At 45.4% G+C, this 22,281-nt stretch overlaps 1 protein-coding gene across 2 annotated transcripts in view; it reads left to right on the top strand.

Moving 5' to 3' along the window:
- The window catches only part of KLHL8 (kelch like family member 8), an 83,204-nt gene extending 66,365 nt beyond the window's left edge, over positions 1-16,839 (top strand). For both annotated transcript variants that reach the window (XM_014600533.3, XM_014600501.3), the window contains 2 exons: positions 14,272-14,473; positions 15,145-16,839. In XM_014600533.3, coding sequence (XP_014456019.1) covers positions 14,272-14,473; positions 15,145-15,268 — 326 coding nt within the window. In that variant the 3' untranslated portion in view covers positions 15,269-16,839. The remainder of the gene's footprint in view (positions 1-14,271; positions 14,474-15,144) is intronic.
- Positions 16,840-22,281: the final 5,442 nt, after the last annotated feature.

Raw genomic sequence — 22,281 nt, 5'->3', positions numbered from 1 at the left:
TAGGATGGGGCCATGAGCTGCCTGAACTCTGGCCGGTCACCTAAGGAAAAGGGCTGGCCATCCAAAGCAAGCATCTCCCCAGTGCTCTGGGTGATCTCACTTGCCCTTGCAATGTGCCCCCCTTTGTCTGCAGTTTTCCCCCACCGGTCCAAGGTGGCCTGCCTCTGCTTCGTGGGGACGAGGACTTTGGAATGAGAGGGGGACTTCCCTTTGGGCACACTCCCACTGGTGCCAGGCTGAGGAGTAGCAAGGGCAAGGGGGTGTTGTCTCCTGAGATGCAGCAGCATCACTGTGGTGGTGAAATGTTTCACATCCTTGCCCCAGCTGATCTGCCTTGGCAGTGCTGGCAGGTAGCATACCTGGGATCATCTGCCAACTCAAAATGATCCCAGACTACACTATCCCCCTGCTTCTGAGTTGAGGGTGGGGATCCTCCCTTACCACCTCCTCAGCAGGCAGAGACATAACAACAGGGGAAGCTGAGCCATCTGCCACCACAACCTCCTCTGAGATGCCTTCTGGAGAAGGAGACCTGGCTCTAGTGGAACTTTGAGGGGTGTGGAGCACAAACTCAGATTCCCCCTGGTTCCCCAGAATTCTTTTGCTAGGGTGCTCACGTCCCCTACTTCCAGATCCAGCTCTTCCTCTGGCACTGGGAGGCTCACGCTGGGAGATGAAATTGGGGTGGAGGAGATTGTCATGCTGGTGCTGGTGGCTACTTCTGGTGTTAGGGGAGGTGGTGCAGGTCTAGGGACAGGTACTGCTCCCTCCTGCTTGCTCCCATTGGCAGCAGAAGACTCATGCCTGCCAGGAACGAGGATGCACCTGTTTGAGGGGCAGGGGGGCTTGCAGCTCTTCCCCTACCCCCTCTAGCCCCTCTTCCTCCCCTGCCAGAAGACCTGGCACCTGCCTTTCCAGCACGCTTCATAATCCTTGCTGTGCTGGAAAATGCCTGTGTGTATGCAACTGTAATATCTCTTCTCTGTTTACTGTGTGTAACAAATATCTCCTCTCTGTTTTCTATATGTGTGTGAGTGTGTATAATGTACGTGCTTTCCTGTACAGTGAAAATCAAACATTGTGGCCACGGGGAACTTTGGTGTGGCTATAGCCCTCCATCCCCCCCCCTCCCCCCCCCCCCCGCCCCAGTACTACCCCTGCTCAGGGCACTTTACTCTGCTGCCTTTCCTCAGGAGCCCTGCACTGGCTGTATCCCCTGGCCACCCTGCAGTGGAGAGCTCCTGAGAGAAAGGCAACAGAATGGAGTGCCCTGAGCAGGGGTGGCACTGGGTGGGGGTTTGGAGGGCTGTAGCCACACCAAAATTCCCTGTAGCCTCCCTTCCCCCATAGCCACCCCTCCCAGCACTGCTGCTACCTTGCTCCTGGCCCAGCCCCCTGACCCGCTTCCCCCCACCAGTAACAGGCTGGTGCAGGCCTGAGCCCGCAGCGGGCAGCCCACCATCACCCCGTGCCCCCCATGCCTCCCCTGGGAATGTGTGCAGTGGTGATGAGCTGTCCCGCCCCCTCCACCCCTCATGCCACCTGGATGAACCACCTGCGGCTTCATCCTACTCCCTGCCCCAGGTTCCTATTCACCACCCTGGCGGGCAGTGCCTGCCCCTGCCTCACTCCTTCCCTCACTGTGGGGGCCTCTATCTGCCCCCTCCCCCCCATATGCCACCCCTTCCTTCCCACAGACTTAGTGGCAGGGCACTGCTCTCCAAGATGCTTGGCTGCATTTCTATAAATTGGCTACTGGATCGATATTAGCTAAGCAAATCTTCGTTGGTACACCCCTAGAAGAATCACTTCCCTTGATTTGCAAGTGACATTCTTGTTAATTCAGTCAAGTCAGCTGTTGGCTTTTTTTGCAACAGCAGAGCACTGTTGGCTCATTCAGCTTATGATCTACTGTAACCCCATCTTACAATGTTTCATGAAAGAGGGTTTTGTGTATGTGATGCCCAAGAGTTTGCCCACAACAATCTTGGAATTTTTCAATCAGTAATCCTAAGGTTTACTCAGAGCTTTGATGAACTTCTTTAGCTTCTTTTTCAGCTCTGTAGACATGGTCAAGGGTAAGGACTTTGGCTTGTAAAATGAGCATCTAGTTGCATCTTATACAAGGAAACAGATTGGATCCACCCACAGACATGGATCCTGGTGTCCTGGTTTTCAGGTAGCCTTTACCTTAAGAATCCTTCTTTTGGTAGCTTGCACAACAAGTTATGTGGGGATCAGTCTACACTTTCACCTGATATTATTAGGTAGAACTTCCAGACCGGTTGTGCATTTTGGCAGTACTTTCTTATAATCCTTGATTTACGCAGGATCAACACTAATCCCCACATTGAAACCAGATGGTAAATGCTTACAAGATACCCAAAATGGGATCTGTGCATATAGCTGCAGTATGATTTTTTTTCATACATTATAGTTCTTCTGTGTGTATTGTCCACATGCATACTATACCTTGCCCCAGTTCCCCACAGCTGTAGATTCCTGTTGCTGTATTGGATATGAAACTGAAAGATAGTTGGACCTATTCTGTCTGTCAGGACATCAAGGAATAAGAATAGCCCCAATAGATAACACTGACCAAAAGAAGCTAAAAGTGAGGCGTACACCCAATGGAAGGGAGGGGCCATCACCAGGGAGGACTATACCTTGATTGCTCAGGACTGCAGGGTGGTGGTCAGGAAGGCCAAGGCGGAGATGGAACTGGGACTAGCTACCCGGATCAAAGACAACAAGAAGTCCTTTTTTAAATACATAGGGGGCAAAAAGAAAGTACCGGGTAACGTGGGGCCTCTGCAAGACACTCTATGAAATCTGGTCGTCACACCAGATGACAAAGCTAACCTATTCAACAATTTCTTTGCCTCCATTTTCCTGAGCAGGGACTGGATCAGCCTGTCTGCCAGGACCCCCTCAGGCCCCAGGGGAGGTGCATCCAGGCCTAGGGTCAGTGAGGATCTAGTCAGGGAACTTCTGGAGGGACTGGACGTATTTAAATCAGCAGGTCCTGACAATCTCCACCCCAGAGTGCTGAGGGAATTAGCAGAGGTCATTGCGGGACCCCTGGCACAGCTTTACGAGCACTCGTGGTGCTCTGGTGTGGTGCCAGAGGACTGGAAAAGGGCCAATGTGGTTCCCATTTTCAAAAAAGGGAGGGAGGAGGACCCAGGCAACTCTAGGCCAGTTAGTCTTACCTTGATCCTGGGTAAGCTTTTTGAGAGAATTATCCTGGCGCATGTCCACAAGGGGCCAGCAGGGGACATTATGCTTAGGGGCAACCAACATGGGTTCATTAGAGGCAGGTCCTGTCAGACCAACCTGGTGGCCTTCTATGTCCAGGTCACAAAATGCTTAGACACAGGGGTAGCAGTGGACGTAGTCTTTCTGGACTTCACGAAGGCCTTCAACACTGTCTCTCACCCCATTCTCATTAAAAAACTAGGGGACTGTGGCACCTACAGTCAAATGGGTCACTGACTGACTGGAGGGCTGCACCCAGAGAGTGGTGGTGGATGGGTCATTTTTGACCTGGAGGGATGTGGGCAGTGGGTTCCCCCTGGGCTCAGTCCTCGGACCCGCGCTGTTCAACATCTTCCTCAGCGACTTGGACGAGGGGGTAAAAAGCACCCTGTTCAAATCTGCTGACGACACTAAGATGTGGGGGGAAGTGGTCACGCTAGAAGGGAAGAATAGGCTGCAATTGGACCTAGACAGGCTACAAGGGTGGGCGGATGAGAACAGGATGGGTTTCAACACTGACAAGTTCAAGGTGCTGCACATGCGGAGGAAGAACCAGCAGCATACCTTCAGGCTGGGGAACGCCCTTCTCGTCAGTGCAGAGTCAGAAAAGGATCTTGGAGTCATTACTGATGCCAAAATGAACATGGACCAGCAGTGTGGGCACGCAGTCAGGAAGGCCAACCACACCTTGTCATGCATCCACAGATGCACCTCGAGCACGTCCAAGGAGGTGATCCTCCCCCTCTATGCAACATTGGTCAGGCCACAGTTGGAGTACTGCGTCCAGTTCTGGGCGCCGCACTTCAGGAGGGGTGTGGACAACTTGGAGCGGGTCCAGAGGAGGGCCACTCACATGATCAGGGGACAGCAGGACAGGCCTTATGAGGAGAGGCTAAGGGACCTGAACCTGTTCAGCCTCCACCAGAGAAGGCTGAGAGGGGGATCTAGTGGCCTGTTACAAACTAGTCAGAGGGGACCAGCAGGCATTAGGGGAGTCCCTGTTCCCCTGAGCACTACCAGGAGTGACTAGAAATAATAGTCACAAGCTGGCAGAGGGTAGATTCAGACTAGACATCAGGAAACACTACTTCACAGTCAAGGCGGCTAGGATCTGGAACCAACTTCCGAGAGAAGTGGTGCTGGCTCCTACCCTGGGGGTCTTTAAGAGGAGGTTAGACGAACACCTTGCTGGGGTCGTTTGACCCCAGAACCTTTCCTGCCATGGCAGGGGTTTGGACTTGATCTGCTCAGGTCCCTTCCGACCCTACCAACAATGAAACTATAAGTCAGTCTTTCATACATGTGATGCATTAGGAGAATCACTTGACTATACTTAAAGTAACCATTCTTTTCTCTTTGTGAATGCCATTTTGTTGCCAGCCTTCTTGTAGCATTTCCCTTTTGGTGTTCCTCAAGGAGCAAAATGGTAAAGTGATACAGGTTTTTCAAAAGTGTTTCATTTACTCTAAGAGAAGTACTCCTGTAGTCATAGATGCACTTGGAGTGCTAGCAAAGGGCTTAGGTTTAGGTCTGCTTGCAAAATGGTTTTTGCCATATTGCTGTTATCTCTGAAAATGAAGAAAATGAAGGTGATTGGTGTGTTGGGAAATGCTGAAACTTGAATAGTCTATAAAATAAGGCTGGACCTCACAGATGGACTACATATTTTTTACAGAGAGGACTGCAAGATCATGTTTTTATGTAAATCCATATTCAAGAATCTTAAGATTTCCAAAAGTTTTAAAAAGTCCTTAGGATTTGGTTTATGTGGTGAAACCTGTAGTGGCAAGCTAACTCATTAGTTCCTGTCAGGAGATACTCTTGATAATTGCAGCAGCTAGGATTTCTTTGTGGCTTAGTTTAATGGGTCTTTTATAAATATGCAGTTTGGGGGAGGCTGTTCAGAGCTGAAGACTGCAGCCAGGAAATCATAGTGTTTATAAGAAAATTACAGTAAAAGTAGAATAGGCTGGTGTTACATTTTAATATTTGACAAGTGATCCTGAATCACAGTGCAGTGGTGAAGCTAATTTCCTCTAAACAAATCACCCATTTGAAAGGGGGAACTTCTTGTTTTCAATTTTGTCGTTCTTCATACTTGAAACTAAAACTATAGCTCTCAGAAGGTTCTGTGGCATAGTATTCAAATTTGATTTAACTGCTTACTGAATAACTTGCATTGTCTATTGTAGGCAGAGGATATTTGTATCTGCCTGACTGCAAGAGGAGGATGCCAAACAAGTTTTGGGGTGAAGTAGTAGAGCAATAGCTTTATTCTCGCTAGAAGGACAGCACTGTCAAGATTCTGTTACTGTCAGGCTTGCCACCTGACTTTTTCTCTAATTATACTTGTCATGTTTTTTAATGGATCATTAGTTGAGCTGCTAGGTCAGTCAGATTTTTTCACAGAAAATTATATTATTAAAATAGGAAAATACCATTTTTTCCTCAGTATGGGTCTTATCTTTTTACTACAGGCAACCCCCACTTAATGCTGTTTCGCTTAGCACTGTTTCACTATAGTGCTCATTTCACTTAGCCCTCACGGGTTTTACTGTAATACTCACGGGTTCATAGATTCGTAGATGTTAGGGTTGGAAGGGACCTCAATAGATCATCGAGTCCGACCCTCTGCATAGGCAGGAAAGAGTGCTGGGTCTAGATGACCCCAGCTAGATGGTTATCTAACCTCCTCTTGAAGACCCCCAGGGTAGGGGAGAGCACCACCTCCCTTGGGAGCCCGTTCCAGACCTTGGCCACTCGAACTGTGAAGAAGTTCCTCCTAATGTCCAATCTAAATCTGCTCTCTGCTAGCTTGTGGCCATTATTTCTTGTAACCCCCGGGGGCGCCTTGGTGAATAAAACCTCACCAATTCCCTTCTGTGCCCCCGTGATGAACTTATAGGCAGCCACAAGGTCGCCTCTCAACCTTCCTTTGCGGAGGCTGAAAAGGTCCAGTTTCTCTAGTCTCTCCTCGTAGGGCTTGGTCTGCAGGCCCTTAACCATACGAGTGGCCCTTCTCTGGACCCTCTCCAGGTTATCCACATCCCTCTTGAATTGCGGCGCCCAGAATTGCACGCAGTACTCCAACTGCGGTCTGACCAGCGCCCGATAGAAGGGAAGTATCACCTCCTTGGATATGTTCGTCATGCATCTGCTGATACACGATAAAGTGCCATTGGCTTTTTTGATGGCTTCGTCACACTGCCGACTCATGTTCATCTTGGAGTCCACTAGGACTCCAAGATCTCTTTCCACTTCCGTGCCACCCAGCAGGTCATTCCCTAGGCTGTAGGTGTGCTGGACATTTTTCCTCCCTAGGTGCAGCACTTTGCATTTCTCCTTGTTGAACTGCATTCTGTTGTTTTCTGCCCACTTGTCCAGCCTATCCAGGTCTGCTTGCAGCTGTTCCCTGCCCTCCGGCATGTCCACTTCTCCCCATAGCTTTATGTCATCTGCAAACTTGGACAGAGTACACTTCACTCCCTCGTCCAAGTCGCTGATGAAGACATTAAAGAGTATCGGTCCAAGGACCGAGCCCTGCGGGACCTCACTGCCCACACCCTTCCAGGTCGAAGCCGACCCATCCACCACGACTCTCTGGGTGCAACCTTCCAGCCAATTCGCCACCCACTGGACTGTGTAGTCATCCAAGTCACAGCCTCTTAACTTGTTCACCAGTATGGGGTGGGATACCGTATCGAAGGCCTTCCTGAAGTCTAAGTATATGACATCCACCCCTCCTCCGGTGTCCAGGCGTTTCGTAACCTGGTCATAAAAAGAGACTAGATTGGTCAGGCACGATCTGCCTGCCACAAACCTGTGCTGGTTTTCCCTCAGCATAATTTGTCCTGCCGGGCTCTCGCATATGTGAGCCTTGATAATTTTTTCAAAGACTTTGCCAAGGATGGAGGTGAGACTGACTGGCTTATAGTTGCCCGGGTCCTCCTTCCTCCCCTTCTTGAAAATGGGGACCACATTGGCCCTTTTCCAGTCCTCTGGGACTTGGCCCGTGTGCCACGAGCGTTCGAATATTCCCGCCAGTGGCTCTGCAATGATGTCGGCCAGTGCCTTCAGCACCCTCGGATGGAGCTCATCCGGGCCTGCCGACTTAAAGGCATCCAGTTCTTCCAAGTGACTCTGCACCACCTCAGGATCTACGCATGGCAGTCTGGCACCTTGCTGCTGCCTCTCTACAACCCCAGTGAGAGACTTGTCGTGCCCCTCACTTAGGAACACTGAGGCAAAGAACTCGTTGAGGAGTTCAGCCTTGTCCCCCCTGTCTGTCACCAATTGTTTCTGCCCATTTAGCAGGGGTCCTATTCCTCCCTGGGCCTTCCTTTTACTCCCTATATAGCTAAAGAACAATTTCTTGTTGTCCTTTACTTGGGATGCCATCCTCAGCTCCATGGTAGCTTTGGCCCATCTAACTGCCTCCCTACAAGCGCGAGCAGAGGAGGTATATTTGTCTTTGGTGATCTCTCCCTGTTTCCACTTTTTGTGTGCTCCCCTTTTGGCCCTTAGGCTGCCCTGGATTTCTGTGGTCAGCCAGGGAAGCCTCCTGGCCCCTTTCCCTCTTTTACCCTGCATGGGGATCATCTTGCTTTGTGCCCGAAGGATCGTTTCCTTAAGGCACAGCCACCCTTCTTGGGCTCCCATCATTTCAAAACTCCTACTCTGCAGTGCGTCCTTGACTAATCGCCTGAGTTCATTTAAATCAGCTTTCCTAAAGTCTAGTACTTTCACCCTACTAGTTACCATACCCGCTCGACGTCTTATGGTGAATTCTATTATTAGGTGATCACTGTCCCCCAGATGGCTACCAATCTGTAGGTCCCCTACCATGTCATCCCCCGTTGACAATACCAGATCCAGTATGGCATTCCCCCTAGTGGGACCATGTACCTCCTGTGTCAGGTGGAGGTCCTGTACACAGGTTAGAAACCTGTGTGAGCGGTGGGACTTTGCCGTCTGTGTCTCCCAGCAGATGTCTGGGTAGTTTAGGTCCCCCATGACTACCGCCTCTTTAGCTTTTATGGTCTCTGAGAGCTGCCTCAGGAGCCCCGCATCTGTCCTTGGACCCATACTGTTCAACATGTTCATTAATGATGTGGACACTGGAGTCAGAAGCGGACTGGCCAAGTTCGCAGATGACACCAAACTTTGGGGCAAAGCATCCTCACCAGAAGACAGGCGGATGATCCAGGCTGACCTGGACAGGCTCAGCAAGTGGGCGGATGAGAATCTGATGGTGTTCAATGCCGATAAATGCAAGGTTCTCCACCTTGGGGAAAAAAAACCTGCAGCATCCTTATAGGCTCGGCAGTGCTATGTTGGCTAGCACTATGGAAGAAAGAGACTTGGGGGTCATCATTGACCACAAGATGAACATGAGCCTGCAATGCAATGCTGCGGCTAGTAAAGCGACCAAAACGCTGGCTTGCATCCATAGATGCTTCTCAAGCAAATCCCGGGACGTCATTCTCCCCCTGTACTCGGCCTTAGTGAGGCCGCAGCTGGAGTACTGCATCCAGTTTTGGGCTCCACAATTCAAAAAAGATGTGGAGAAGCTTGAGAGAGTCCAGAGAAGAGCCACGCGCATGATCAGAGGTCAGGGAAGCAGACCCTACGATGACAGGCTGAGAGCCCTGGGGCTCTTTAGCCTGGAAAAGCGCAGGCTCAGGGGTGATCTGATGGCCACCTACAAGTTTATCAGGGGTGACCACCAGTATCTGGGGGAACGTTTGTTCACCAGAGCACCCCAAGGGATGACGAGGTCGAATGGTCACAAACTACTACAAGATTGTTTCAGGCTGGACATAAGGAAGAATTTCTTTACTGTCCGAGCCCCCAAGGTCTGGAACAGCCTGCCACCGGAGGTCGTTCAAGCGCCTTCATTGAACACCTTCAAGATGAAACTGGATGCTTATCTTGCTGGGATCCTATGACCCCAGCTGACTTCCTGCCCTTTGGGCGGGGGGCTGGACTCGATGATCTTCCGAGGTCCCTTCCAGCCCTAATGTCTATGAAATCTATTTCTTCCCCTTGATGTGGGGGTCTGTAGCAGACCCCTACCACCAAATCCCTTTCTCCTTGCCCCAAGGTATTGGGCATCCGCCTCATTGCCATCTTGCTTTGTCAAAAACTCTCATGCTCTGTGCTCTTTCGTGCTCGTGCCACTTACTTGCTTCTTTTTTTGAGTTGCACCATGAGTCTGAATCATTCAACTGACTCTGAGAGTGCAAGTGCTAAGAAAAAACAGTGAAAAAGCGTAATGCTGGAGCTCAAATTCGACGTCCTGAAGCGAATTGAAGCAGGGAACACCAGAATGAGGTCTGTAGAGTGTTGAATTTGGCTGGGTCAACTGTTAGGATCATATTGAAGAATAAAGACAAAATAAAAAAATATGGATGAATTGCAACTCCTTTCAATGCTTTGAAACTTGGAAGGAGTAGGGTTCCGATTATGTTAGAAATGGAGAGGCTGTTAAGTGTGGATTAAGGATACAACTCAACGCCGTATGCCCTTGAGTATGCTGCTTATTCAGAAGAAGGCTAAGAGAGTTCATATGATGATTTACAGAAAAATTTGCCTGAGGGGTCTGCTTCTGAGCCTTTTTATGCAAGTAAGGGGTGGTTCAAAAGATTTAAGAGGCGCAACAGCTTGCATAATGTTTCTGTTCAGGGGGAGGCTGCTAGTGCTGACACCCAAGCAGCTTCCAGCTATAGAAATAAGCTTGTGGAAATTATTGCACGGTGGGGGTGTTATACATCTCAGCAAGTCTTCAATGCTGATGAGACAGGCCTCTTCTGGAAAAGGATGCCTCCTAGGACCTACATTTCCAGGGAGGAGTAGTTGATGCCAGGTTTCAAGGTGTCCAAGGATCTACTTAATTTATTGCTTGGTTGTAATGCTGCAGGGGATTTTAAATTGAAACCATTGCTTGTATACCACTCAGAAAACCCCAGGGCTCACAAGGGGTATCTTAAAAATGGTCTGCCAGTCATTTGGAAGTCTAACTAGAAGGCCTGGGTGACAATGTCAGTCTTGGTCAGAGACTCAATGTCAGAGTTGGTTCAGGGATTATTTTTGTCCTGTAGTTGAGAAATATTGTACTGAGAACAATCTGTACCACAAGGCACTTCTCATTTTAGACAATGCACCAGGGCATCCTACCACACTTGATGACCTCAGTGATAATGTAAAAGTTGTTTTCCTGCCCCCAGATACCACCTCCATCATTCAGCTGATAGACCAGAATGTAATTGCTGCCTTTAAGGCTTATTACTTAAGGAAAACATTTGCCCAGGCAGTCAGGGCTACAGAAGGAGAGGGTACTCCAAGCCTAAATTAATTTTGGAAGGGCTATAATATCTGCAAGGCAATAGATAACATTTTAAGTGCCTGGGATGAAATTGCCTTCCAAAACAATGAATGGTGCCTGGTGAAAGCTTTCGGCAGACTGTGTCCAGGATTCCCAAGAGGTTGAGGAACCAGTGGTGATAATTCAGGACTATATCGTTGAGCTTGGAAGGAAAATTAGATCTGATGAACTTGAACCTGAGGACATTCAGGAGTTGATCGATTCCAACAGGGAGGAATTGAGCAATGAGGACCTCATCAAATAGAGCAGCAGCGAAGCCATGGAGAGGAGGAAGATGGTGAGGAAGATGTTCAACAGCAAGGGCTTTAACCAGCAAAGGCATGGCTTGAAGCTTTCAAACATCTTGAAGCTTTTATTTCCTACTTTGATGAGAATGACCCTGAGAAATGCAGTGCAGTTATGCAATTGCAAGAGGAGTTAGTTAACAATGAAGTCAATTGTTACAGGCTGCTTTATGATGAAAAGAAGCTGCCAAAGTGCAGCTATCAATGGATTCCTTCTTCAGGAAGTGCACAACTCTGGTTTCAAGCTCTGCAGCCAGCCCTCAAAAAAATCCTCAGTTAAGCACTTCAAAATTCCCTGAAACTGACACTAACCTTGACAGCTCTGATTCTGAGTGTTGAAGGAAGCTGAAAGAGCAGAAGTGAAAGTGCACCTGTGCATACAGTTCATTACTTAATTTTGTAATCTTATACATTATTTCAAAGTTCAAAGTGTTAAATAAAGTATTTACATACATTTAGATTTTGAATTAATTGATTTTATAGTACCTAGTGGGGGAGTTCAGCAATTTTATAGTACAAGTGGGGAGCTTCAGGAATGAATCATCTCTACTTAGATTCATTTCTATGGGAAAATTGGTTTCACTTAACGCTGTTTCACTTAGTGCTCTGTTTTTCCGGAAGCAATTAAGGGTGCTAAGTGGGGGTTGCCTGTACTTCCATTCACTTAGCAGCTACATCAATGAAGTACGTGTTGCTGATTGTATGTCGTCCCCGCCCCCCCCCAGCGACCAATTTAGGTTTTAAATGTGGCTTCAAGTTGTATTAGAACTTAATGTTTGATTTAACCGAAGTAAAAAATCAGTAAATGCATTCTGGTTACTATTAAGCTTTGCAAAATGTTAGCCATCTGTGTAAAAATCAGAGTTCCGGAGCTTTTTCTCTTCCCTTACATAAGATACCTAACAGATTAGATGCATTTTTTAAATATTTTTTAAAAAGAGACTGAAATGACCCAGAATTCAATATTAGCTAATACAACAGAACTCAGCCCTTTTACTGAAAGTCTAAGTAGACTTTGAAATACATCTGAGAATTGCTTACTGTGAAATCATAGCATCATGGAAATTTAGGGTTGGAAGGGACTTCAGGAGGCCTAGTCCGACCCCCTGCTTAAAGCAGGACTATCACTAGCTAGATCATTCCAGCAAAGGCTTTGTCTAGCCAGGTCTTAAAAACCTCCAAGGATGGAGATTCCACCTCTCTGGGTAACCTGTTCCAGTGCTTTACTACCCTTCTAGTGAGAGAGATTTTCCTGATATCTAACGTAAACTGCCCTTGCTACAACTTGAGACTTGCTCCTTGTTCTATCATCTGCCATCACTGAGAGCAGTCTAGCTCCATCCTCTTTGGAACCTACTTCAGGTAGTTGAAGGCTGCTGTTAAATCCCCTCCCCGTCTTCTCCTCCCCAGACTCAATAAGACCAGTTCCCTCAGCCTCTCCTCAGAAGTCATATCCCCCTTCACCATTTTCACTGCCTTCCACTGGACTTTGTTCAATCTGTCTTCATCCATTCTGTAGTGGGGGGGCCTACAGAAAAGATGGTTTGGTTCAAATAAACCAAAGGGAGAGGGAAGTGATATTGGGGGCCTTTTGTCCCCAGTTCTCTGCTTGCAGCGCCATAAACTTAAAATTGTTAGTTGGTTTTCTTTCATTTGTCACTGCTGAAAGAAGACAAAGAAGTAGCTTCATAGAGTAAAGACTGAACCCCCAGGATTTTAAATTTTTTCAGACACAAAGTTTCATGTGCTTTACAGCAGTGACCTGGGCTGGATCTGGCCAGTGGTCCTGATCTGGCACCTGGGGCAGTCACCTGTGGAACAAGACTGGGAGAGGGAGATGGAATTTAACAGGGCCCCAACCTGACCCCCTAGGGAGAAGTGGGGCATGGCCCACTCCCAATCCAGCTGTGAGGGGGGAGGGAGTATGGCCCAGCCCTGATCCAGCCATGGTTGGGGCAGGTATGGCCTAGCTCCGCTATGCTGCACAGGGCTTGGAGCATGTGGTTTTTGGAATTTGGGAGGGGGGAGGATCACAGTATTGATTGCCATTGCTCCCCTGCCACCAAGTTTCCCAGCCCATGGGGAGCTCTGCGGGCCAGATTCCAAGGCTCTGTGGGTTGCATTTGGCCTGCAGCCTGGGGGTTGAGCACCCCTGCTTTACAAAATATTGAGCAGTAATAGGCTGGCTGTGAGAAGTGCTGCTGCATTCTATACTAGCCTCAGTTTCTGGTTTTCAAATGTGGCCCCATATACAGTACTCAGTCTGTAGACAGACTGGGGTAGGTAAAAGTATAATTTGTGAATTCTGCCATTGGAAGTAGTAGCATCCTGACTTCCTATCATATCATAGGTGGAAAAGGAACTGGAAATTATGCTTCCTGTACCTTTTAGAGTGAGAATCCCACATAACCTTGAGGCAACAAATAACAAACCATACATAAAGCTAAGGATAAAAGAGGGAGCAAATGGACCCTATCCTTTCCCCCAATTTGCTGCCATCACCAGTTTTCTCCAGATTGATCTGTAGCTATTGCATCTTTCTCCAGTGGAGCTTTAAACCAGATCTGTCCAACTAGTGGGCCACAGAGTTAATATGCAGCCCTTGGGCTCTTACCCAGGTGCCACTCTTCCCCTCTCCCCACTTCTCCCTCAATCATTCCAGCTGCAATAGCAGCCAGAATTTCTAGGCTCCCACTTCCCGTCTCTGGGTTCTGCTTCCTGCCTTATCCCAGGGGGTGGGCAGTGCAGGGAGTTGAGGGTGAGCCTGGGGCTGTGTAGGAAATGATGCCAGTGTGTTGTAGTGGAGGGGTGGGAGAATTCTGCTCCCACACCCATTTGAAAGCATAGTGCAGCAGTGGGTGGGGAGGAACATCCTCCTGCTTTGCCTGGTGTGGCTCCCAGGGGCATAGAAGTTGGATAGCCTTGTTATGAACTGTTAGATGCTGTGAGAACTAGTTGACTGCCTCCCAAGTCTGATGAAACAAGCGTAGGCTGACTCAGAGTGGTGGGTTTCAAATGAAACCAACTCTCTTAAGTTTTGCCTACATATTATGGGAATGTTTGCTTGTAGAATCCCTTACAAGAGAGCCCTCTTGGGATTCTAACAATACCACTGTGTCATCTTGGAGAGAAGGAGGAAGCCTTTTCCTTGCAGTTTCAAAACCTGCTGGGGTCAAAATTTGTAGGTGTATTGATTTATTTACTTTAGGTAGGGCTAGCTGTACAATGATCTATTTTTCAAACAACTCCTGTGTAATACATACAGATAATCTGAATGCTGGATATAAACCTTACTAGGTTATGGATATAGACATTATGAAATAGTAATGCAGTTTCTATTTGCAGGTGGTTTTGATGACAACTCTCCACTGAGCTCTGTTGAACGGTTCGATCCTCGCAGTAACCAGTGGGAATATGTTGCAGAGCTTACAACCCCCAGGGGTGGAGTTGGTATAGCAACGCTGATGGGTAAAATTTTTGCAGTTGGTGGTCATAACGGCAATGCATACCTGAACACAGTGGAAGCTTTTGATCCACTGGTGAACAGGTAATTTTAAAGTTTTGCTGTCTTAATTTAATATTGAGCAGTATTACTCCCATGCCTACAGTGTCAAAAAAGTGACCCACCCATATTTTTATTTACCAGTGTATTTATCATCTCTCCCATTCTTTGCCCTCACCCATGTAACTCAGACTGTAGGAAGTTTTTCTATGAAGAGCCCTATAAATAAAACTCATTCACATAATACAAAGTAAGACAATAGAGCTAGGTTGAATTAATCTGTTTCATTCAATCTCTTTTTAAAAATAAAATATCTATCATAGAGAACTTGGAATAAGATAGTTATGACTAGCAGAGAAACCTTGCTGATTCCACCTCAATTAGTCTCTGATCTTGAAACGTTAGTGATATGTCTGCAGGAAAGAGGAAGATACTTAGCAGTCATCTTCCAAAGACAGGAGTGCAGGCAAGTTTTCAAATCTTGAATCTATTAAAATACTGTAAATAAGAGTTGTGAGAAGATGTAGGTTAAATTAAGTGGTAAAATTTGCATAACGTGCTTAAATGCAAGGAACAGGATCTTTTCAGTGTTTCTGCAATGAAGGAATCTTTCTTAAAACACACAATTTTTTCCAGTTTTAATGCTAACATTGCTATTAGTTTTCCCCCCTACAGTACTCTTTGCTTGTCATTTTTTTTTTACCATTTCTCTCTAGGTGGGAGCTTGTGGGATCTGTCTCTCACTGCAGAGCTGGGGCAGGTGTCGCTGTGTGTTCTTGTCTTTGTAGCCAGATCCGAGATGTGGGTCAAGGATCCAACAATGTGGTTGACTGCATGTGAACAAGTCTCTTGGATTTCTCCAGAATTCAAGTGGAAAACTGAAAATTGCAGTATGGAGGGACATGACCTCAGCAGTGCTGCTCTGAGGTTTTTAAACCTACTGCTACATTATAAGGTAGACAAAAACCCTGAAAGCATCTTGTATGTGATAATGCAAGTTATGGACAGCATTCTGAATCTTTTGAGTTAAAATAGTCTGGGCAGATATGGAATAAGGTCTAGCTTCTACTTGAAAACACATCCCTGGTTATTTTTTAAAGCTTCCAAAAGTACAGATATGCTTGAGACCTTTGTTCTAGACTGATAATTAAACAATAAAAGGGGATAAATTTTAGCGAAGCGAATGTGCTTTGCATTGTTGACTTTGACAGCACATCCCACCTAAATGTGTTTCTTAGGCTGGGATAAATTCTAGGTGTACGTTAAAAATGACACCTTGGTGTTAATCAGAATTCAGTCTTAAAGAATTGCTAGTTCTACAGCATTTTACTAATATGAGAAAAGCTTTTGGTTGGTCTAAAGTATATGCATTTCATTTATACATAAAAAAGTATACAGGTTAAATGCCAGAACTTTAAGACTGTGGGTATTCAACCCACATTTAGTCCATTTGCGGTAGAGCTGAGGTCCAGAGTACTGCTTGGTCTGTGTGGAGTTTAGAACATTCTTCCTCATGTCTAAAGTGTCCCCTGTAGAAAATTTAAGTGTTTACACAGGAAGCTATGTTTTCTTCTGTTTTTAGAATAAGATCTGTCTAGACATGCACAACTTACATGGTCTCTTGGAGCTTTACATTTGATTGATTTTATGGAAACAGGAATACCATTGTTGGAAGACGTCACCATGTCTAAATGTTATCCAGCTGAAATCTATCTTCCAACGTAACAAAGTGGCTAACATTTTCAGTTTTTCAATTCCAGCAACAACTTAGTGGCAGTGAGGCTGCTGGTTCTTTATTAAAGAGCTCAGTTGTTAAGTATTCAGACAACCAAGCAGCAAATCTTCAAATGAAAAATCCTTGATCAAGTTTTCCAGTGGTTTCTAAACCAAAGAAAATAAGCAGAAAAATGATCTGGAGTCTAACAGTGTTGTTATTGCCAAAGATGTGTACGGACACTTGCTGATTTGATCTATTTTTGAATTGGAACATAACTGTCCTGCCATAGTATCTATTGTCACATTGAAAGATGTGTCCTAATCCTGATTTAAGCTACTAACGAGTTGTAGTTACTTATGCACATAGTGTATATTATTTAATTGCCACTTCTAACCTGAATCTCTTCTATGTATTACCTCAACCTTTACCTAGTTGTATGATGTGATTTTTTTTTGGGGGGGGGGGGGGGGGCAGCTAGGAAGTTCACTGAAATCTTCCAGCTTGTATATGTTCACAATTTTCTTAGTGGCATGTAGCATTACCACTGTTCAGCCCTCTCTATTGTTGCACTAAAGTAATTAAAGATGTGGGTATGAACAGTTTACAGTAATTGGCGAGAATATTCTGGCCTCTGCTCCTAATGTATTGAACACACAAGTAAAACTACTTTTACAATAAAACGCCCAAAGAGGTAGTCTTACGTAGTCCTTCCAAATGGTACATGAAGACTTGCATGGCCAGGCATTGTCCCAGCATTAGGGTGCAATTAGGTGTTGTTCCTTTTCATGCTCATTACTCTCTAAACTAAGTTCTCTTCTGAGTTTTTATATATTCTTTTACAGTTCTCTTCTATGTCTCTCATGTGATCAGACCACAAATTCTGACTAATCACCTTTTACAGCAGTCATCTTCCTGTTCGGCTGCTGTCTGCATTCTGTTTTCTCTGACTGTGAGCACACATCCTCTCAATATTCTTACTGACATGGATTATAAAGAGGTCACCCTAAACTATGAAACACTTGCTATTACTTTTAGTTAACAGCATTAGTTATGCCAAGTCACAAAATGGCATTACTTATGATAAGCATTTTGCTAAGGTTGTTTCAGGCCTACACTATCCTATTGATTAGTTTGGTGCAGTACAGTATTTGCCTTTGAATTGACCTTAGTTTTACAATAGGTATCTTGACAGGACAGCTTTGTTGAAATTTCATTTGCCTTGACCTTGCCTTAAGTTGCCTTCCTTCTAGCTTCATTTGTATATTTAAATGTGGTTCATTGGAATATTTTAATTATTCAATGTTTACCCTATTATAGCCACCACAGATGTTAAACATTTGGTAGGTACTATATATGGAATTAAAATGCTGGTATTTATAAGAATATCATGCATATTCTTAGAGGGAAAGATGACTTGAAATTGAAACCAGCAGTAGAGTTGAGAAACTGTAAGGCAAGGCAACATTGCATTGAACAGAGAGCGACTATTTTATACACTGCTTATATAACTATTGAGCAGTTTTTGGCATAGACCACTACAAGTTCACATGCCTGAATTTTCCTGAAGAGACCAGCAGTTGACTGAAATTTTACATGACCAAAGTTTGACATTAAATAATTGTTAGAAGGGATGAGGGAGCAGAGTATAGGAACAAATATTCTTCAGCTCCCTCTGTGCAAAAATGAAGTTTATTTCCTACCGATGGGGACTCTTTACAATCTTGTACCATCTATACTTTTCCCAGAGCCTGATGAAGGGACTTGGATCCCAAAAGCTTGCAGAAAAGGACAGTTTTCTTGCCATTTCCCAGTTGGTCTAATAAAAGGTATCATTTTGGAACCAAGAGCTCTAGTTTTTTGTGGGTGAATCTGAAATTCAGTACCATTGTAGGGAGAATATCTTCATCACAAATCTCAAAGCACATTGTTTCTGTACTGCACTGCCATGTTTTAAAACTTGTATTTCAAATTGCTAGTGATTCATGATATTCAGGCGACAAAGTGAAGAATGGATTCTTGTAAATAAATGTGGAAGTTGCAATAAGAACATTTGTATTGCAAAATGCTCTTTCAGTGCAACAGGTTTGCTACAATAGGGATAGATATCTGAACTGCAAACACTAATTTGCTATTATACTATATGTTACTTACATTTTAGAAAGTAGCCTTTTTTGTCTTGTAGCCTGCATTACAGGCACTGTCGCTGGCCAAGAAGAGCTGCAGAGAGTACAGCCTTCAGCATCCTTAAGTGCTTGCATGAATTTGAACTTGGAAGAAGGGTGGCTAACATGGCCTCACGTTATCTGTAGGCCTTCTCCATCTTCCTTTTACAGTGCGGGTGGGTGGGAGGAGTGCTGGTGTCCTCCAAGTTCTAGTGCTGCTGTGATCAGTTGCCAACATACCCCTTATCTTCTAGCAAAGGTAGCTAACTCCCCTCTTGCAGAGGCTGGATTAGGCTTTGGAATTTCATTTTTAGACTTGAACATCCTCTCTCCTTTTTGCTTTGTTTTGGGTGTCTGGGTTCAAGCAGCCCAGTATGACTGGCTTTTCAATTTTCATCCTCCTCCAGCTATTGGTATCCCATTGCTTGCAGCCCCTAGGCCAAACTCAGTGTTTACTAAACGTGCCTGTATAATAAAAGAAACAGCTTTTACTGGAAATGCAAGAAAGTCCACAAAATATGGGAACAGATTTCTCAGTCAAATGATGCTGAGCTTAAGAAAGCTACAGTAAGACTGTTTTAGGTGATGGCAAAGCAAATTATTAGTTTGCTGCATATGTATTTTACAGGGTTTTATAGCATAGAAGCCATCTACCCTTTTACTTAATTAAGGAAGGAATTTGCTTCATTCTTAAGAAGCTCAAACCTAAAGGGGAAGAAGGTAATGAGAGCATTTGATGGCAATATTGTATTTAAAAGTACCAAGGAGATTTCTGAATATGGACACTCTATTGTGTGGCAGGTTCTGGGTCTTTTTCATTCTAGGCCAGTCTCATTCCAGAATGGCAATTAATAAACAGCTACTGGTCAACAGTACTTTAAGGGAAGCAGTCATGAAGAAAACATTGTGGACTTAACTTGTATTCCATAATGACAGCTCTGTTTATATGCAAGTCTTACACTTGAATGTTAAGACATTGTCATGTAGAGGTAGGCTTTTTCGTTGTACTGATTTAGGCAAAGGCTTCAGTACAGACACAATAACAACAATGAAAGCAGCTGCTGTTCAGGGAATTCATAGAAGGTACACCAACATGCACACAGGCTTGTTTAAGCTGCTTGGGCGTGGGGAGGATTTGCTGGTACAGACAAATCTATAGCTTCAGTGCAGGTACTGAAAATAAGAGTGGAGCAAGTCTCAGAATGAGAAAAACAAGCATTTACTGGGACCATGAAAGTACCACCTGAGTGTAATGACTTACCCACATAAAGGCTATATGTTGCATTTACAGCGGGACTTCACCAAGCTCATGTAAAAGTCTGTGGAAAAACATTTCTGTCTTGTGTTGGAGGTGGTGGTGTTCTTTGCAGTCGTCTAACAGAATGATACAAAACTGACAGACATTTAAACTAAACAGGAAGACAACACAATAATTCTGTGGATCTTGAAACAGGTTTTCTAAATGATTAGGTAGCCATCTAGTGGTCTAGAACTTAATATTGTTCTACATAGTTGACTTGTGTTTCTTATTGTATTAGTCCTTTGAAACTTAAGGGTGGAAAACAATCAAACTGATTTTTTTTTTAATGTTGTAATTTAAACGACAACTTACGTTAACATCTAAACATATTCCAATTATTAATTGAAAAAACAAGCAGTGCATTTTGTAACTGAAATTCTAATCAAGGGCAAGCCATTATTACATTGGAGCTTGTTAAGCATAAAGTAACTATTTTGAACCAGTTATCCCAGACTTTTAGATTCTTCTGCAAGGGTAGAGTCAGCATTTTTCTCTTTTCAGTTTATTCAAATAATAGTTCATTGAAAAGTGAGAGAGATTGGGTGTCAAAAAAGCAAGGAAGTTTATTTCTCCCCTCCCAATCCACAGTTAAAAATAAGAGTTGAGAAGATGATACGTCAGTTTTAAAATTATGCAAGACGAGATGACTAGAAACAACCAGTTCGGTTCACATACTTCCTTTAATAAATCAGTTAAGTGCCAAACATGTTTTGATACCAGCTAGCTTGCAGTTGTTTTATTTAATAGAATTTTTAAAATGTTGCTTTTATGCATCCAAATGCACCTGGACATAAATCTCAAACATCTAGGAAAGTCATGCATCAATTTTTTTATTATAATAAAAATGTAAAAATTAAGACTCTAAAAATGTACTGATCAAATGCATCCACCTATGTAAGAAAAAGTTCCAAATTACATTAATGGATGAGAATCAGTCTTTGTTTGGAAAAATAAAGGAAGTAAAAATATAAAACAAGATTAGAACAAACTTGAGTGAGTAAACAGGAATATGCATTTTAAAGAATTTAAGACAAAAATGGCAATATAAATCAATCCACACTGGTATTTTAAAATTTAAGGTTTGAGTTGCACCAGATCTTTAAAGTTTTCCGAGAAAGCAAGCTCTACTGGTAGTATATCCCAAATGTTAAGATGAGCAAGTGAAGTCGCCTCTAAACCATGAAACAAGAGTTAGAAAAGTCCCACTACAGTTGTGCTCAATTGGTTGGCCCTATGGGCCAGATAAGTAGCACAGGGCCAGTCCACAGGCTGGACTGGCCCCTGTGCACCACCCCAATTGGTCCTCTGCGTTTCAGCTAGTGTGTAAAGGTCCCCCTGTGTCTAGAAATTTGACAGCAGGAGAGTAGCAAATAGCGGCTGCTTTTCCCATAGCCAAATTTGATGGCTTTGTGGGCTGGACCTAGCCTGTGGGTCAAGTACCTAGTTCAGCACCAAAACCAGGGTCCTTGCAAAAAACAAGCATTAAAAGGTGGCTGGAGGTAGAAGGGGGAACTGCCTAACAACAAACAAAAATTAAACTTAAAAGGGGCAAATTTTTATCAAGTAGCACTTAAAGCAGGGACTTTAAGAATTTGAGCAGCCACATGGGTGGAAGGCAGCCAGCAGCTGGAGCCCTACAGGCTCGGGCAGGAGCTGCCCAGCTGAAGCTTCTTCTATGCCAGGAGCAGTGCACCAGGGGCAGAAGCAGAGGAGCAGCCACTGGTGGAGGTGAGAGGAGCTGAGCAGTACCCAGGTGTCTGCAGCTGCACCAAGAGCAGCCTTGTCAGTAAGCTGTGTGCACTGGCCGGGGCCAGGCTGGCAGGTGTGGGCAGGAGCGCAGTGCAGGCTGCCCTGAGTGAGGCTCAGCTACATACAGAGTTCTGTGGGGGCAGCCATGGACTGCACCACCTGGATGAGCCCTGCTGCACAAGCCCCATCTCCTCCCCTCACCCCCAGCCAGATCCTGGAACCTAGTGCCTAGGCAGACTCCCCCCAACTCCGTCACAGGGCAGGGGTGTATAGGGAACAGATAAAAGCTCTGTCACTTCCCTGTGACCCTGCCCTGTCTCCACAGCCCATCCTGCTCCTGAACAACACTCCCTGCCTGCCTGTAGCCACATCCCACATAGGGATTTTTGGCTAGTTGCTGCAGTGGGGGAGTTTAATAGTTGGTAGGGTCAGAAGGGACCAACCCCCTGCCATGGCAGGAAAAAGTACTGGGGTCAAACGACCCCAGCAAGGTGTTCGTCTAACCTCCTCTTAAAGACCCCCAGGGTAGGAGCCAGCACCACTTCTCTCGGAAGTTGGTTCCAGATCCTAGCCGCCTTGACTGTGAAGTAGTGTTTCCTGATGTCTAGTCTGAATCTACCCTCTGCCAGCTTGTGACTATTATTTCTAGTCACTCCTGGTAGTGCTCAGGGGAACAGGGACTCCCCTAATGCCTGCTGGTCCCCTCTGACTAGTTTGTAACAGGCCACTAGATCCCCCTCTCAGCCTTCTCTGGTGGAGGCTGAACAGGTTCAGGTCCCTTAGCCTCTCCTCGTAAGGCCTGTCCTGCTGTCCCCTGATCATGTGAGTGGCCCTCCTCTGGACCCGCTCCAAGTTGTCCACACCCCTCCTGAAGTGCGGCGCCCAGAACTGGACGCAGTACTCCAACTGTGGCCTGACCAATGTT

Source organism: Alligator mississippiensis, chromosome 2 (assembly GCF_030867095.1).
Source record: "Alligator mississippiensis isolate rAllMis1 chromosome 2, rAllMis1, whole genome shotgun sequence".
Lineage (NCBI taxonomy): Eukaryota > Metazoa > Chordata > Crocodylia > Alligatoridae > Alligator > Alligator mississippiensis.
This window is presented reverse-complemented; position numbering and strand designations above follow the sequence as displayed.